Source organism: Triturus cristatus, chromosome 10 (genome assembly GCF_964204655.1).
Source record: "Triturus cristatus chromosome 10, aTriCri1.1, whole genome shotgun sequence".
NCBI lineage: Eukaryota > Metazoa > Chordata > Amphibia > Caudata > Salamandridae > Triturus > Triturus cristatus.
Genome location: NC_140593.1, coordinates 907,960,411 through 907,979,407, shown reverse-complemented (window position 1 = coordinate 907,979,407; position 18,997 = coordinate 907,960,411). Strand labels below are relative to the sequence as shown.

Here is an 18,997-nt window from a genome sequence, read left to right as displayed (position 1 = left end):
AACAGTGGAAACAAGAAAACTCTTCAGCCATGGGCATTTGGTGGTCTAAGATTCAACAAATCTTGACAATGGAAAAGTTAATGGAACTCAGACATTATAGAATGGCTTGTTATGAATATATTTGGAACCCCTTTAAAACACATATTAGAAGAAAAACTGGAGGATGTTGAGACATGTACCAGACCTAATCAGTAAGGGAAATTTGAAAAGAATGTTTTTAGATGAGGAGTTGTGATATCTATGGTAACTGCAGGAATTTGGAAGCCACTCTCGCCCTACGCCAGTGAGAGGCCAAATCCTCTCACAGGGAAGGGTCAGGGGCTGTGGGCAATCTTTAATGTATATTCCATGGGTCTGTTCCTCCAATGGAAAGTTGATAATGTGAGCTAATTTCCTGCACTCTACTTAGGGACTGGTTGTCTCTGATGGGGTGTTTTCCATTTTTTAATTAACATCCTAATTTCTGCTGTCGCCACACTCAATATTATATGATTCTCTCCTTTTGTCCTGATGCAGGTTTATCATTTTGTCCCGGTTTGTTTTACTTTCCCACTTTTCTCTTTTTTAAACCTTAAGTTTGATGTTATGGATGGTTTAACGCTATGCAATTTTGTTACTGCCTGTGAGTTGAAAAGCTTCAGAAAGAAATTTCATGTGGCCAACACATGAAAAGATTCTATGTGCTCATACACTACAATGTGCAATAAGGATATCTTTCAAAAAGTTAGTAACTATCTGCCCTTGTCACAGAATTACGTGGAAATGTGCACCCAAAAGTTCACAGCATCAGATCGGTGCAGAATTTGGAATTTAAGACATTCACAAGGGGGATTCACAGAGTACGTCTGGGATTGGCACCAGTCACAGGTTTCTAGGTGCACCCTGTAAAATGTTTGTGAATTTGCACTTGCCACATTAACAATTGCATTTGTCGATATGCCTTCATTTTTGGATAATGGCATTTTTTTCTTTTCCATGCGGAAAATATTTTTCCCTATTTGAAAAATCTGGTTGCTGACACCCAGTACACCTTGATCAATTTGTTGTGAGGATGTGGCTTTGCCATTCCCATTCCTACCCTGGAATTGGATTTATATTTACCCTAAAGGAGTGGATTGCCAAAAAATACTAATGTCGTAATGGGTGGGAAAAAAGTTTGCAAATACCGTCAAAGTCTTCAGTAAACAGATAACAGATTTGCAGGTGAAAGACCACTTTTTGGGAATAACTTGGTTGCAGAGAAAAAGCCATTTGCTCTTCTAAATTGAGCTGGCTTGTAAAAGTGGGTTTGAGAATCAGACCAGGTGTGGGCAATTCATAAAGCAAGTAGTAAGTGGCTCTTATGTCCCAAATGCATAAAACTACATAGCGTAGACTTAAACGGTCGGAAAAAAGTGCTCAAAAGGCAAGCACATTTTGTTTTCTTTTCCTTTTTTTCTCCAGTAATATACCTATGCAATGTACCTTCCTTATATCTACATAGGCACTGTTCAGTAAAGGCAAGCTTCATGTCAATGAAGTACATGATTTACAGTATGCAATGGCATTTAAAGAGTGTATAATAATTGTTACCAGCATTAATATTTGGAGGGGAGGTTAGGGTTTACTCACAGTTTTGCGGTCATAACTATTATTTCTTCAAATGTGTACTGGTTCAGTCATCAAAACACAGGTCATCAAAAGACATGGAAACCCCATCAATGAAGCGTGTGGATTTCTTTTACTTTAGCTTTCATTTTCTACTGTAGGGCAACTGGCTGGTATGGGGCCTGCTACACACATTTGACTGCAGGTAAAGGGACCACAGCTAGCTGCACATTGGGGATGCTGACAAAGAGACAAGCCATCCTGCCTAGCTTCCTCAAGAATGAGGCACAGATCTAGAGGATGACAGCAAGAATGAACCTTGAAGACGTGAGGGCAGACAAATTGTACTACTAGTACTGGTTGATACATAGTTGGCCTAGGGCAAGCAGAGGCTGGGTACCATGTGCTGTGTTGGAATGAGAGAAAAACTTTGTATCTGCAGAGCAGTCAAGCCCTTGTAATTTTACAGCTGTGATGATAAAGATGCCATTGGCAAGTCACTAACTTCTGCATGCACTTCAGTGCTGAAGTATCACTTGCAAGTTGCATATTATTATTTGTAGGCGTCCAAAGAAGAGGAAAGTGCAAAAAATCTGCTTTGGGGTTAGTGGGTTATTTATTTGGTGGAATGAGACTTGTTCCTTTGACTGTTCCCCTCACCTTGGTTGCTGTCACATCTTTCAACATCTCATTGACAATTTATTGAAGACCCACATCATAGAAGTGCCAAGAAGTTGAGATATCAGGAACCAGGAAAAAAAAGATTAAGGGTAAAGAAAAAAAACAATCTTCGCCTTTGGATCACCTGTTTAAAGGTCCCTTATTGGGTTTTAATATAGAGCCAAGAACATTTGGCAAGAGGAAGATATCAGAAATGTTGTCCTCCAGTAATTTATATTATGCGGAATACGTAATGAAGGAGTCCCTGGGAACGACGGTTAACAAAATCCATGATCAGCGCCTCTGTACAGTGGGAATTTAGGAACAACTCTGATGATTAACTTTGTTAACATTGATACTCCTAATGTAAGCTATAAGGAAAAACCATTATTCACTAGTGCATTTTCAACTAGGAGATGAACAATTGGCCTTAAGAGACCAGAAAAAATGAAGGTGACAGTAGACAAATTACATGTCATGAAGAGAATATTTTAGAAAAAGCCTTGGAAGAGCAGGGAACTCTGGAGAGAAAGCCTCTGTCACTTTCCCCAACTCCATCAAGGTAATTGCAGAAGGTACAGGGATGCTTCAATAGAGAGGGAAAGAATGGACGGTGGAAAGGTGGAAAGCCATCAGAGAAGGAGAAGAGAGAGAGAATGGATGGTTGGATGGAAAGAGAGAGATTGTGCGAGGAGATGAATAATGAGACGCTGGTTTCAGCATTTTTGCCAGGGCTACTTTGGTTCTCCAGTCCGGCCCTGAGAAAAGGCCTCACCCGGAATGCAAAACTTTTTCAGGAACATCTTTAAAATGAGAGAAAAAAGAATCCAACATCTACTTGATAAAAGTCAGAAGGTGAGAGAAAAGTGAAGAGTCACAGAGGAGAATGGAGTTGAGTTTTGAGTGAATATATTTTTTATCATTGTGGACATAATATTTTGCTACATTTATACTTTTGTGTAGTTTTCAAGGGCTGGATGCAGTAAAGCTCTCTCTTGTTTTCTTCATGACTGCTTGACGAAAGGGTGACTCTTCCTACTAGCCACAGTGCCACCAGGCTCTTGTCATATATGTGAAAGTTGTCATGTGCTCCTTTAGAGAATACCATTGCAAGGACAAAATCACAGAGACAGAAAAACATCTGCTGCAATATGAATAGTTCTTGATAGAAGACAAAAAGCTTTACCAGAATTTGGAAGCAAGGCACCAGATTACCCTGAGACAGAGCAGATGAAAGTCTTGCATTATCTCTGTGGTTGAAGAATTGCTGAGAAGAAGGGAGCAAAAATCAGTGACAATCTGTATCTAACTTGGAGGAAGAATGCAACAAAAAATAGGGGAATCCAAAGTATTCCAGCACATCCTTCTTAGCTCCAAGCGCCTTATGTATGAGTGAAACAAGAAAAAACCTCATAAGAACATTGCTGAACACCGTCGTGGGCAGGATAGCTATGGCAGCAAAAGCTGTTAAGGTGACCATCTTGGTTAGAAATTAATTTATCCATAACCACACCCGCCATCACAAGAAAGTGGCATTGCTCTAGAATGGTAGGTGCAAGAAGGGAAATCAAATGCTCTAATCCTGGATCATTTATAGAACTGCCTGGCAGCTGCAGACGCTCTTCATGGCTTCTGTGGCCATGAGCACTCACCCCATCACTGGTCCACAATCCTGAGTGAAGGAGACGGGAAATACTTCTTGCACAGCAAGTGTGCCACCTTCCCGTCTGCTTGTGCAGGCCCAGGTAACTCCACCATCTCAATAGACTCAAGTCCGTTCTCCTATGATTTCAGAATGCGGATGTAACAATAGTTTTCAAAAATGTACACCTTTCATGGTTGCAACATCAACAGAATAGTTACACTTCTACTTAGAAAATGCACTAAGCTTCTAAGAAATTGAATAAAGGAAGTAAAGGATTGTAATATAAGGGATTCAAACATACTGTTACAGTCTTAAACAGAAAAAAACACTGTTTAACACATTTTATTATTACCTTTCTTGAACAAAACAAAATATATTGGCATATTTTGGACATGTACTCACATTCGTATTTTAAAATCACAAATTACAGAGATCATTACGAATACAATCTTGTGGGTATTACTCAGATTTCATAATGACATCTTTCATAAACTATTACAACTAAAGTGGACATGCCCAAATGTAAACAAATGGATCAGCTCCTGAGGTGCAAAATCTGTGATGTCAAGAAAATAGTATCTAAAGCAAGTGATGTAATCTATTTCTGAATAGCAAATGATGTAATGTTAAATCGAATTGCAGCAAAATAGTTATTTTTAATGGAGACATTGAGAAGGGAATCGCTTCTATGCATGTTGGATTGGCTGGTTGCCTTCTTCTGACTTGCTCTCTCATTCTAAAAGAATGCAACACGAACTAAACGCAATGAACACCAGGATGTTATTTCTCATTCACATCTGAGATATCACTTCATCTTTTATTTCTGGCTTTCTGCATTCTGGCCTTCATCAGCTGTTCCGCTTCGGACAGGCAAAGCCTAAACGAACAATGGTGATATATTAGAAAATTAAGAAACTGCAAAAATACAAATGCATGTATGAAGTATAGCTTAGAAATAGGACTGCCTGAAATAAGACGTTTCGTTTTTAGCGCTTATATCAAGACAATCGCTACATGATTAAATGTGATTTTTATAGAAATAAATAGATGTATGCCTCCAATTATCATTTTGGGACTTTTTTAAGATGCATTGAATGCAAATACATGTTTTAATTCTATACCATTTACCTACATTGACAAACAAAACTAGCTACAGGCAATGTTTGCTCCTCTATTTGCATATCTATCAAATTTCATGATGATTCAACATTTAGGATAATACTGAACACTCTGAAAATAGTTTTTTCCTTCACCTACATAACCTTTTTTGCGCAACTTACAGAAAACAATCAGACAAATCAACAGCAAGCCTTCATCAGTTTGTAGTTTAGCATGATGTTGCTTCTGATGGTCCAGCTTTGGAATAGTTTAGTGACTGTTGCTTAAATCACTATATTTTGCTGTTTTTCGCACACAATGTAAGACATTTTCTTTTGATGTAATAGCACCTGACTTATTTGCTTTTTATGGACCTGAACGAATCGTACTTTTTACCACTAGACAATGAGGAACTGCCAAACAACGTTTGTTTTTCTCTGTTTTACTAACATTTTGTATCATGGTTTTGCCACTTTTTTTGCCATGACACAAAATGCTAGTCGAGATTTACAAAGTCATGCAAGGGCCGATATGTGTCGCCTTGCATGGCTTAGCATCGGGTAGGCTCTCATGCATCCACCCATGTATTTTGCCACAAACCCAGATTTACTAAAGACAGTAATCCTGGGTTTGTGCCAAAAGGCTTCACCTACATCAGAGAGGCGTAAAAAGGAGAAATATCTTCATTTCTCCTCGTTGCTTTCTTTTTCCATGTGCGCTACATTCTACAGCGCACAGATGAATATACCTCTTAGTATTGTTCTTGTGTAGGAAGGTATACCCTCCTGCCCATTTGAATGCTAAATCTGCCAATAAATAAGGCAGTTGTGACTGTTCTTCAGAAATTGTGCCCCTGCTGTGGTTGATAACTTGTGCAGTGCTTACAATCATGCTTCTTTTTAACTTTGGATTAGGGAGAACTAGAAACAGCGCTCTCACAACTCAAAAGGGATTGGCAGAAATAAAAATTATGAGTTTAGATTGAATTTTTTATTCTATCTGTAACAGGATTTATTTTTTTCAAGGTTGATAATCATAATTGCTGACTTCGACTGCCTGGATTGCTCCTTTCAGTGAACCATTAATTTATTTTCTTCACATTTCCCTCAAGTCCGGTAAAGGTGTCAGGAGGTGTAATTCTCCCAGGCCAAAAGACATGCACAGCTTTGCTCCCTTTCTTTCTCACAGTCATCGATCAAGCAAATAGTAATATTGGTGAGATCTGAGCTGGTCCATTGGGGTAAAATTACTGGCAACTGGTGGCTGCCTTCTGCTTAGGGAACCTCGCTTAGGGCACACGCACAGAGCATCCTGCCTTTTTTGTTTGCAACTGTACATCATAGTGGCAAAGCACCAGTGGATCCTTTGAAGTAAGAGGGTCAAATAGAGAGGCAGTCACCATACTGTCTGAAAGGGATAACACAGCGCTGATCTTAAGGGGTGTGTTTCACTTTGATCATAAAACAGTTAGAAGAGGTAGGCTTAGGTTAGGTAGGGATAGGAAGCAGGGAGAAAGATACTCAGCTGTTTGTAAAACTGCCAAATAAGGGCTTGAGGGATTTATTTTTCCATAAGTCACAGGAAATGCTGAAATAGATAGGAGAAGATTGTGCTGGAATTCTAATATCATCATCACCAATTCCTTATTTGGTTAAACAAATAACCATAGAAGATACATAAAATCAATTAAAAAACATAACATCAAATACAACATAATATTAGTTATGGTAAATTTGAAAAAAACATAAAAACATATATTAAGGCAAATATCCAATAGAAAGCTTCAATGAGCTCAAAATGTGAAGCCCAACCTGCATTTGAGCCTTTTACAACAAAAGAAGCAGTACAGTTTTCGACATCAATCAATCATAGTTTATAGAGCGCTGGTGGGGGGCGGGGGGGGGGGGGGGCAGTGTAGCGTGTGCCGGTGAGGTGGATTAAAAAAGCCAAGTCTTCAATTCCTTTGTCAAGCTGGGGAGGGAGGTGGTTTGTCTGATGTGGATGGGTAGGGCGTTCCAGGCGGTGGCTGCAAGGTAGCAGAAGGAGCGTCCTCCTGTTCTGGTTTTCCTGATGCTGGGTACTTCTGCAAGAGAGAGCTGGGCTGAGCGTAGGGCCCTGTGGGGTACGTGGAGGTTTAGTCGCTGGTTCAGTTCGGCTGGTCCGGTAGTGTGAAGGGCTTTGTGTGCATGGGTGAAGATCTTGAAAGTGATTCTTTTCTCTATGGGGAGCCAGTGCAGTGTATGTAGGTGTTGGGAAATGTGGCAGTGTCGGGGTAGGTCGAGGATTAGTCTGGTGGCGGCGTTCTGGATGTTTTGCAATTTGCAAGTGAGTTTTCTGTTGATTCCGGCGTAGAGTGCGTTGCCGTAGTCCAGTCTGCTGGTGATGAGGGCATGTGTGACGGTCTTACTATGTTCGAAGAGGATCCTCAAATATTCAAGGCAGTGCAGAAACTGCAATTAGGTCCACTATGCTCAGTCTATGGCACAAGGAAATGATGCTTACTTACTTACTCATTCAAAATTGGTTACTGGTAGTCGAAAAGTCAGTGATCTGCACCGATGAGGTGAAATCATCATCAAACACAGAGTCATCAGCAGTCTATCTGGACCCAGTCTCTACACTGACATCGATGTTTGGTGAGTGAAGGAACACATGTCAGAAATTAGAGGGGTCTCTCGTAAGGGACTTCCCAGGATGCTGGGCAGTCACCATGTTTCCTTCGATGTTAGTGATGGTAAAGGGCTCAGCCTCAAAAGGAGCATGTGTGTCTGACAAGCACGTGATCTCCTCTTGTAAAGGTGACATCTTTTACATGACACTGTCTGTCAGCATAGCTTTTCATCTTCTGTTTGCGGCCAAAGTGCTTAGCATGAATGATTTCCTCATTCTTGGATCCGAAGTAGTCCATTGGGGCAGATTGGCCGTATGGCTCCTCCAAACATGAAAGCGGCAGAGCTTTCTCCTGTCGTTGAGTGAGGGGGTCAAACTGTAAGCTTTAAGAGTAGTGTTTAAAACTATTTTGAGGTAAAGCTTCTCCAATGCAGCACACTGAACAACTTTCTTTAAAGTGCTCATGAACCGTTCTATCAGACCATTGGCCAGGGACCAAATAGGAGTAATTTTTTGATGCTTTATTTTGAGGTGATTTAAAAAGATCTTTAATTCTTGACTATTAAAAGGTGGGTCATTGTCAGATTTTAAGACTGTAGGTAAACCCCATGTCATAAAGATGCAATCCAATTTTTGAATAATCTTTTCATTTGTAGTGGATGAAAGGCCTTCTCCCAATGTAAAATGGGAGTATTCATCAACTATGACTAAAAGATGATGTCTGTTCTCAAGATGACCAAAGAAATCAATAGCAGTTCTCTCGAAGCATGATGTGGCAATTCTGTCATGTTCAAAGAGTGCAGAATAACGTGAGATGAAAGACAGTAGCATATATGACAAGTCTTCAATTCTTTTTTTACACTTTCGTCGAGGTAAAGAAATGAGACTCAGTCACAGAGAGCTCTCTTTGTCCCAACTGTTCCTCGCTTTCCCTCATGTGTGACATTGATCACTTGTTTCTGTAGACTCTTAGGAATAAAAATGAGTGGACTTCGCAGAATGAGGCGTTATTGAGTAACTGAAAATTCATCTCTTACATTTGTGAACTTCAAATACTCACTGTCATTAGTGAAGGGTCTAGAGTGCTGGTGCCACTACTGATGAACAATAATGTCTTTTAACTTTAAAGTGTCACTATCTTGTGTCATGCCAGTGAATATTATTTCTAAAGACATGGCAAATGGTGAGCTTGATTTCACAATAAAATAGTTGTAGGCCTCCACTGTCTTAGATGGGGTGTAAGGGCACTGTAATGGCACTCTTGAAAAATAATGAGCAAGATTCTGATCTTTCCCTGGATGATGAAGAACTGTATATTAATATTCTTGCAACCTCAAACCCGAACGTTCAATTCAAGGAGACTATTCAGCTTTTGTGATTGTCAAAGATCGTCAACAGTGCTTGATGATCAGTAAATACTGTGAAAGGTTTCCGTGTAAGAATACAAGAAAATATTCACAAGCCCTATCACTGCCAAACTTTCTTTCTCAGGTTGCGAGTAAGCACATTCCGTATGTGACATGCTTTTACTGACGTATATCACGATACGTCTCCGGGCAATTGGCTGTCCTTTGTGCTGTGCAAAGATTGCACCTAATCTGACATGGCTAACGTCAGATACAACATCTTTATGAAGTTTGGGATCAAAGTAGGCCGTTACAGTGGCACTCTCAATAGCTTTCTTGATTTTTTAAGAGCTCTTCTCACATTCACTTGACTAATGAAAAGACATATTCTTTTTCATTAATTCTCGTAAGGGTGCTCTGACCACAGCAAAGTCTTGTATGTATCTAGAACAGTAGCTGGACATTCCAAGAAATGGTCGTATTAATATTCTTGTAACCTCAAACCCGAACGTTCAATTCAAGGAGACTATTCAGCTTTTGTGATTGTCAAAGATCGTCAACAGTGCTTGATGATCAGTAAATACTGTGAAAGGTTTCCGTGTAAGAATACAAGAAAATATTCACAAGCCCAAATCACTGCCAAACTTTCTTTCTCAGGTTGCGAGTAAGCACATTCCGTATGTGACATGCTTTTACTGACGTATGTCACGATACGTCTCCGGGCAATTGGCTGTCCTTTGTGCTGTGCAAGGATTGCACCTAATCTGACATGGCTAACGTCAGATACAACCTCTTTATGAAGTTTGGGATCAAAGTAGGCCGTTACAGTGGCACTCTCAATAGCTTTCTTGATTTTTTGGAAGCTCTTCTCACATTCACTTGACTAATGAAAAGACATTCTTTTTCATTAATTCTCGTAAGGGTGCCCTGACCACAGCAAAGTCTTGTATGTATCTAGAACAGTAGCTGGACATTCCAAGAAATGGTCGTAACATAGACATGTCTTGTGGGGCATTTTCAGTAGACAGTGTTTAGATTTTCGCTGGATCAGATTTCAATCCCCAATCTGAAAACATTTGAGCAAAGAATTTCAAGCTTTTCTTGTGGAATTCACATTTGTTAGCATTCAGATTTAGGCCTGCATTGTTCAGCAACAAACATACTTGCATGAGAGCTTTGTCATGCTCTTCTGTGTGGTTTCAATAACCAATATGTCATCACTACAGTTAAATGCATTTACTATAGGCTCTATGACATGTCAAATGATGTCTTGGAAAAGTTCTGCAGCAGAGGATACACCAAAACTCAATGGCTTACAGCAAAACAGACCAATATGCATAGAAAAGGTTGTAATTTACCTGGATTTTCATTCAAGTTCCAATTGGTAATATCCTTTATTTAAGTCTAGTAAAGAGAAGAACTTAACACCATTCATTTCTGTTATCATATCAGCAATGTGCGGACCGGGATGTCTCTCTTGCTCAATTGCCTTGTTGGCCTGACACATGTCAACCGATATGTATACAGCTCCTAGACTGTCTCTTTTAGGCATTACTACAATGGGAGAAACCCATGGAGTTGGACCAGTGGAGCGTTCAATGACGACATGTTTAACACCATTTTGCTGACTATGTGTGGGGCTGGCATTTGAATGGTGATGGACAGAGTTCCTAGTGTTTTATAATGTTAACTGTTTTATTTCTTGTCTTCATTTGTGATTGTAATGATCTGTTTTTTCTTTTTATTCTATTGCAAAGCTTTTGTTTTCCTTTGGTATGACTTGTGCTTGCGGTTTTGGCACTGGTAGATCTGCAATGTGTGTAATTGCAAGTGTTTGTTAAGACAACTTTTTTTGTACTGTTTACTCCACATGAGTATCATTGCCCTGCATGAATGTGTTGTTTTTAAATGCTGTAATTATAGTAGCATATGTAGCTTCTGTTTAATTGTGTGTGAAATTCTCCTTGTATTCATGTACACAATGTGTATTGTGTAATTTTGTTTTCTTTTTCATTTCTAGTGGAATATCATTGGTGCTTGCTGTGTCTGTGGAGAGTAGGTTCTGGTGAGTCTAGCTGTCTCTGCCAAGTGAGTGGCATTGTTTTACAGTATATATGTCTTTGTGTGCTTTAGATTGATTGACTTTTCACTGCAATTGCTATATGTCAGTAGTTTTACTTTTTGTTTGATGTAGCCACACTTTGCTTATTACTTAATTTACATAGTGTCGGGTATTGTTGACTTGTTTGCTCAGTTATTTTTCTTAGTAGGGATTATGGCTAGCCGCAGGATGAATGCTCAGTAGGTTGTTGGTATGCCTTTTTAATCTTCCTGTGACCATGGTTGTGAGACTGACTCTGTATCTGAGGCAAAGGAAGAAGATTCTGGAAGTGAATTTTCTGTCCCGGAGTAATCTTCTGATGATGAATCCACTCTCAAGGTGGAGGAAGTGCCTCTTTTAAAGGAAGACACTGATGTGGCAATAGTGCAGCAAGAAGCTTCTGGATTACAGCCTGGGGCTGTAAGGCTTCCCATTGGAAGAGCTGAACTCTGGGTTGCCCCAAATATGGTGCACCTGGCGTTACCTGTCTTTAGTGGTGTTGTGTGGTGTAGAGTGAATACTGAAAACATTTTGTGTATAAATGTATTTCGGTTGTTTATGAATGATGTATTTTTGGGTGAGATTATTGACCAGACTAATTTGTATGCTGAACAATATTTGAGGGACAACCGTGCCAGACTTAAGTCGCACTCTAGAGCTACCCTGTGAGCTCCCACAAATCTGGATGAGTAGAAGAAGTTCTTGGGTTTAACGTTTTTGATGGGCTGGATAAAGGAGCAATCGCTGTCTTCATATTCATCTACTAGTCCCTTGATGGCAATGGTTATATTTCCTGCAACCAAGAGGTGTAATCGGTATTTGCTTCTTCTTCAGGTGCAACATTTTGTTGATAATGCTTTAGCATTGCCACTAGATCACCCTGATTAGGACTGACTTTTTAAGATTCGGCCCGTCCTTGATCACTTTGTAGATCAATTTTCAGAGATCTATGTTCCAGGGAAAGAAATAGCTGTGGATAAGTCTTCGGTCCTGTTTAAGGGCCTATTGGTTTTTAGGCAGTACATTCCTAGCAAGAGGATACATTATGGAATTAAGATATATATGCTGTCTGAGAGTAGTACTGGATATGTCTATAATTTTAGGGTATACACAGGTAGGGATTTCAGTATCAACCCCCCTGGTTGTTCGTCCACTTTCGGAGTTACTGAGAAAATTGTGTGGGGACTTGGTAGAGGACATTTTAACAAAGGTCACCATTATACGTTATACACTGCTGGGCAATTGCTTAGGGCATTTTTTAAAATGGACACTGTTGCTTGTGTCTCAATCCGCTCTAACCGCAAAGGTTACCCAAAAGAGCTTGTTTGTAAAATACTTGCAAAGGAACAGTGCAAAGCCTTATGTAGTGATGAACTTCCAGCTGTGACATTTTCTGACATGAGAGATGTCTATATGCTGACTACCATCCATTATAAAAAGTACTTCACCTGTGACTGTTTGGTGCAAGGTTTCAGAAGTGTGCAAACCTGTGTGCATGTTAGACTACAATACGCACATGGGTGGTGTAGATAGAGTAGATCAGAGGTTGAAATCCTACACTTCTGTTTGTAAGGCATACGTTTGGTATAAGACGTTGGCTATCTATTTATTCCATTTAGCAACCTTCAATGCTTTTGTTATATTTAACGATTTTTCTCCAGAGTCAAAGATAGCATTTGTTCAGTTTCAGCAGTCTGTGATAGCCAACCTTGTAGTAGTGGAACAGGCAAGAGTTCCTACAGTTGCAGTGTTGGAGGATGTGGCTAGATTGAAAGATAACCATGAAAAGGGGGAGTTACAGGAGGAAGGTATGTGGACTTGTCCTCCAAAAATGTACTTAATAACTAAAGAGAGTCCCTCTTGTCCTAAGTGAAAAGTATTCTCACACCCTCATTTATCAAAAGAAAATATTTCCTTTAAATAACCCTCACCCACCAGGGTTGCCCCTTGGTGGCATGCTTCCTTATAGGGTTCTTCCCAAACCAGCTACGGAAAGGTGACCAATGGGCACATGGGAGCACTGATAGTATTGGAATCTAGCCAGATAGGAAAGGTATATAGGAGTGTGTGTTTTTTTAAAAAGGTCAAACATTTCTGACTAGTAGGAAAGTATTATTTAATAGCTTTACTTTTAAATCTTTATTTCGATTTTGTAAATCATAAAAGAACATACAAATACATTGGAGTCACAAAGGTAATCTTAAAAAAAAAAAAAAAAAAAAAAGAAAATCATTCATAAGTAAGGGATACACAAAAACTAGCACCCCTAGTCGATATGATTAAAATAAGGGGACAGTGAGAGACTTATGGGGTCATGTTCCTGAGTTTCTCTGGTCAACTAGTTTCAAGCCCTACTCCAAGGCTTTTCATCCGGACCTATGGAAGTTACTCTCTGTTACCCTCCTTAAGTTGTGGAGATCACAGTGCTCTCAGACAAATGCAAAATTGAATATAAATCAATTATTATCAGGACCTAATCGGTCTGTTCCTTTGTAATATTTTGTAAGCCTCATTAAGGCATCATGAGTCCAAAATGGGGGGGATGAGGGACGCCTGTAGTCACATTTTCTTCAAGGCTACTCCCTCGCTTTGGGAAAGAACCGTTTGCCCGTGGCTCCGATATGATTTTTTAGCTAAATTTGAGGTTTGCAGGGGATTCTGGGTAAGACTACGTTGGGGGATCAACACAAGCCACACCTCTCTGGACTCCCCCAGGGGTCTAGTTTTCCGAAATGTCAGGCTTTGGTAGGTTTCGCTAGATGGCCTCAGAGCATGAGACCAAAAATGCAGGTTACGCTCTTGCAAAACCAGGTACTTTTGTCTTAGGTAATTTTGATATCTCCACAGTACGTTTTGGGCTGTTTCCTGTCATGCTCACTAGGCCTACCCACACAGGTGAGGTGCTATTTTTATCGAGAGACTAATGGGAATGACGGGTGTACAGAATTTTGTAGCTCCTTCCAGATTCCAGAACTTTCCATCACAGAAATGTGAAGAAAATGTGTTTTTTTCAGTGAAGGTTTGAGGTTTGCAAGGGATTCTGGGTAACAAAAGTGATGAGAACCATGCAAGTCAGCTAACCCTGGATAACTCTAGGTGTCTAGTTTTTAAAATGTACAAGTTTGCTAGGTTTTCCTGGATGCTGGCTGAGCTATGGCCCAAACCCACAGCTAGGCACATTGCAAAAAAGGGTCAGTTTTTAGTGGAAAAATGTGATGTGTCCATGTTTCATTGTGAGTCGTTTTCTGTTGTGGGATCTAGGCCCACCCATACAAGTGAGGTACTATTTGTATTGGAGGACTTGGGGGAATGCTGCATAGAAGGACATTTGTGGCTTGCCTCAGACTCTAGAACTTTCCATCACATAATGTGAGGAAAATGTGTTTTCTCAGATACATTTTGAGGTTTGCAAGCAGTTCTGGGTAAAAAAACCTGGTGAAAGCCACACAAGTCACCCCTTCCTGGATTTTCCTGTGTGTCTTGTTTAAAAAAAGGTACAGTTTGGTAGGTTTCCCCAGATGCCGGGTGAGCTAGCGCCCAAAATCAAAAGCTAAACACATTGCAAAAAAGGGTCAATTTTCTGTCGAAAAATGTGATGTGTCCATGTTGCGTTTGGAGCCATTTCCTGTCTGAGGCACTAGGCATATCCACACAAGTGAAGTACCATTTTTACCAGGAGACTTGGGGGAATTCTGCATAGAAGGAAGTCTGTGGTTCGCCTCAGGCTTCAGAACATTCCATCACAGAAATGTGAGGAAAATGTGTTTTCTTAGATAAATTTTGAGGTTTGTAAGCAATTCTGGTTAAAATAAAACCTGGTGAAAGCCACACAAGTCTCCCCATCCTCGATTTTCCGGTGTGTCTGGTTTTAAAAAATGTACAGGTTTGGTAGGTTTCCCTAGATTCCGGGTAAGCTAGGGCCCAAAATCCATAGATAGGCACATTGCAAAAAAAGGGTAACTTTTCAGTGGAAAAATGAGATGTGTCCACATAGTATTTTAGGCTGTTTCCTGTTGTGAGCACTAGGCCTACCCACACAACTGAGGTTCCATTTTTATCGGGAGACTTAGGAGAAACACAGAATAGTAGAACCAGTGTTATTACCTATTGTCTTTCCCTGCATTTGTGCATTCCAAATGTAAGACAGTATGTAAATAATACACCATTTTTCAAAATGGCTTCCAATTCACATGCTAGTGCGGGTACCCGCAAATTCACAGGTGTGCAAATAACCACTGCTTCTAAACTCCATATCTTGTTCCCATTTCGTAAATACATAGGTTTTCTTGATACATATTTTTACTCTTTATATTTTGCCAAATGAATTGCTGTATACCCAGTACACAATGGAAAATCTTTGTACGGTGCAGCTCAGTTATTGACTCTGGGTTCCCTGGGTTCTTGGTGAACCTACAATCTCTAAATATCCTCCCAACCAGAAGGATCCAGGTGATGTAACAGTATATTGCTTTAAAAAATCTGCCATAGTTGGAAGAAGTTACAAGTGAAAACATAGGCCCAGGGCTGTTTTTTTTTCAACTCACTTTCAATCTTTTTTCTTTTTAACCGTTACTTTATACAGGAAAACCTACACAAAAGTGCTTTTTCATGTTGAATTTTCTTCACTTTAGATTTTTCCTCACATTTGACTAGTTCCACATGTGCATGCCGTTTTGAAGTAAATATTGAAATTGCACAATTGTCATGTTCACTGGAAACTATGCTGACAAACTCATTTTCGATGATGTAGCTGATGATCAACGTGGTTTAGTGTTGAATTGCCTTAGTTGGTGTGAACACTTGGCCTTGTTTTAGCTCGTCGAACATCGCTGAGGTAGCGTTCTGTTACCATTTTGTGAACACTCTGTGATGCACTAATTTTTCTCTTTGCTTTGCTAGTCATCAGAAAATGGTTCCCTTTACCACTGCCAATACATATCTGTCCAATGGCAGAACATTTACCTTCATGTGGAAATGACAGTCCACATTTGTAACACGTATTCTTTTTCTGTGGAGACAACTCCTTGTGTCCCTCGGCCTTGTACCTTGGCTTACTTTTCATGCTCATGACTAACGCACATTGGGCTCCTCTGGCCTCCATTTCAGGCAGTTGGCGATCAGCATGCTCTTCAATGCGAGCAGCCTTGAGGACTTGTTTCAAGCTCAGGGTTTCCTTCAGCATTCGTTGTTGAAAGGATTCTGACAGAAGTCCATTGTAAATTCCTCATCATTAAATTAATTGGATTTACAGTTCTTCACCAGAACATCCAGTCTCTCAACAATCTCATCAATGGTTTCACCTAGTCTCTGGCATTCTTGACCCAACATATATCTTTCATAAATCACATTTTCACTGGATTAAACTTGACATTCAAGGCTGTTTTGATTTGATCGTACGTCACTTCACCTTCTTTTGGGATTCTTTTTATGGCTTCTATCACTCCTTCACCAGCCATGTTCCATAGATACTTTATAATCTTTTTATCATATTTTTCATCTATTGCATCTATGAAATCTTCAAAAGTCTTTATCCATGCAGTCCAATAATTTCCACTATTGTATTTTTGAGCAGTATCAAATGCATTTGGCAGTTTTAAGAATGCAGCAGCCGTATATACATTGGTGGACAGTAGTGGTCTCTCAGGTGCTTCTTGTGAAACTTGATCAGGCAGATCTTCTCTAGCGCCTTGTGACGTGCTGGCTTCAGGGCCAGCCTTAATGCCTTGTGGAGCTTGGATCTCACCCTGGCTCTCCATCGAATCTCTTTACTTGATGGCGGTGTATGGAGTTTTTCTGAGCTGCTACCCAGCTGCTTTGGAGGTGGGCCACTATGTTTGGGGACAACTCCACTAGCACAACTCTCGACCCTCTTTCTGGGATCACTCTGCGGCATGTTGTTGCACAATGATTTGTTGATGATTCCAGTAAGCAGATAAACTGTGTAAGCTCCTAGTCAATGAAAGCAGATAACGTTATGATATTTGGATGGCATTGTGCTTAAATGTTTGTTCACAAACACCTGGTTAATCTCTGTTTCATAGCAAATGAATTTCAGTTTAATCTGTATTGAACTATTGCTGTGCGCTTCTGGTGTAACCTTGTTGCATCCGTTTTAGTGTTCTTACTCCGTATGACGTATGGCAAAACTTTACGTAATAGAGCAGCACCTTTTATCTGCCGATGTTTCATTCAATTCCTGGCCACTGACCTTCAGTGTTGATTTCTTTGGGCCTCATTTATGCGGTTTTGGCACAGGGTAACACCACAAGGAATCTTACTGCACTGCTCTATGTCAAAACAAAAGGGCAGGTATGTACTGCATCAATGGGATATGGTGCATTCCTGCCCTTTTCCCCTGCACTGGCGCACAATGGACTGCCATGCGCCAACGCAGGCACCCTTGCGCCATGGTGCATGTCTGCCTGCGTTGTGGGGCTGATTGATTTTGTGCAGGAAGGGACACCTTCCTGTGAAAAAACAATGAATTCAGGTGATTTCCTCATTCTGCAGCACATATAGGAAAGGAAAAAAGGAAAGGAAAAAACAGGGAGAAATTAAAATATTTCTCCTCCTTGCACCTCCCTAACACTACCCCTGGGGTGGCATTAGATTCTGATGCATTTCCAGGTTCACGATTTCTCAGAAATCTGGGAATGCTTCAGATTCCATGGGTGTTGCAATGGAACACCCTCAGCAACACCCATGGAATGCCCCTTTGATGCAGTGTTCTTCGTGAAAGGGACACATATTTACAAGACCATGAAAAGCCATGCGAAGTGGCTTTGTAAATAGGCCACAGCACATTGCGCCACTGGGACATCAAAAAGGGATGTTCAGGTGGCACCAAAGTGCCGCAAGGGGCCTCATAAATGATGTCCACTTTCTTTAATCATTTTACACAGGCTGGCGTTGCTCTGAGACTCTACCGCTGTTAGGGCCGGTTCTGCACTTCCACTGCGGCACACGTGGCACTCATAAGTAGTTTGCTGGACTACAGCAAACCCTCTGGCAGAGCGCTTCTAATGTAGGGCTTTGTATCTCCTATCTAACTGCCACTTGTTATGTCCTACCAGCCCAGGCATTCACCAATAACCACATCACACATAAAGAGTAATTTTGCACATCTTTATTCTGCTTCGTGTAAGTCAGAATGTAACATTCTTAGCCTGCCTTCAACTCATCTCTCCAACGCTTACATTACAGACTTACGGTGTGCAGGGGCAACCAATAGAGTTCCAGCGTTCTTTTATTTACAAGACACTGCAATAATGATCTGAAGGACCTTAACAAAATTAAGTCCAGGCCTCTTGAAGCCTAACTGCGCTACTTAAAAAATTCCCTCTACACACACACACGTATAAACATCCTTAAGCATCAGGAGGTGTAGCATAGTAGGCCTCACTTATTTAAATTGTACAATTTGTAAAAGAGATAGTAACATGTTTTAGCTTGGCCTGGTAAAATGCGGACAAAGCAATACAAAATGAGCAATGGTCTGGGCCGATATTTTTTCACACCCACAGGGGCTAGATGACCACAAGCAGACTAGCCCTTGGGAAAACTTTTTAGCTTGTACAAAGAGATACAGACTAAATCTTGTCAATAGCTGATGATGATTAGCATTAGTCACCCATGTCAAATATGGCTCAGTTGTAAGTACAGTTTTTATCAAGCAATGGTTATGGGGGACACGCTTGTGAAATTCTTTACCTGCCCTTAGAGCAGGAATACGAATGGAGAAACTATTTTTAACCCACTTGTAATCTGCTTTAGTTATCATTTCTGGGTATAAATATAAACCCAGATGGCCCAATGTATTAAGCTAGGATTTTATATATCTGAGCTATGAGATCGCTCTTACATTGCCCAGGGTAAGAGATTCCCTAATAATCACTCTGTTTGGGATTGGCTCATTCTTGTGCCATACAGATATCTACAGTAACAGTGGTC

At 40.4% G+C, this 18,997-nt stretch overlaps 1 protein-coding gene across 2 annotated transcripts in view; it reads right to left on the bottom strand.

Annotated features, from left to right (window-relative positions):
* Positions 1-4,218: 4,218 nt before the first annotated feature.
* The window catches only part of LOC146796233 (uncharacterized), a 215,760-nt gene continuing 200,981 nt past the window's right edge, over positions 4,219-18,997 (bottom strand). For both annotated transcript variants that reach the window (XR_014969906.1, XM_085630185.1), the window contains exon 3: positions 4,219-4,769. Coding sequence is in view for 1 of the 2 variants with exons in the window: in XM_085630185.1 (XP_085486311.1) it covers positions 4,741-4,769 (29 nt within the window). In the remaining variant the exon portion in view is untranslated. The remainder of the gene's footprint in view (positions 4,770-18,997) is intronic.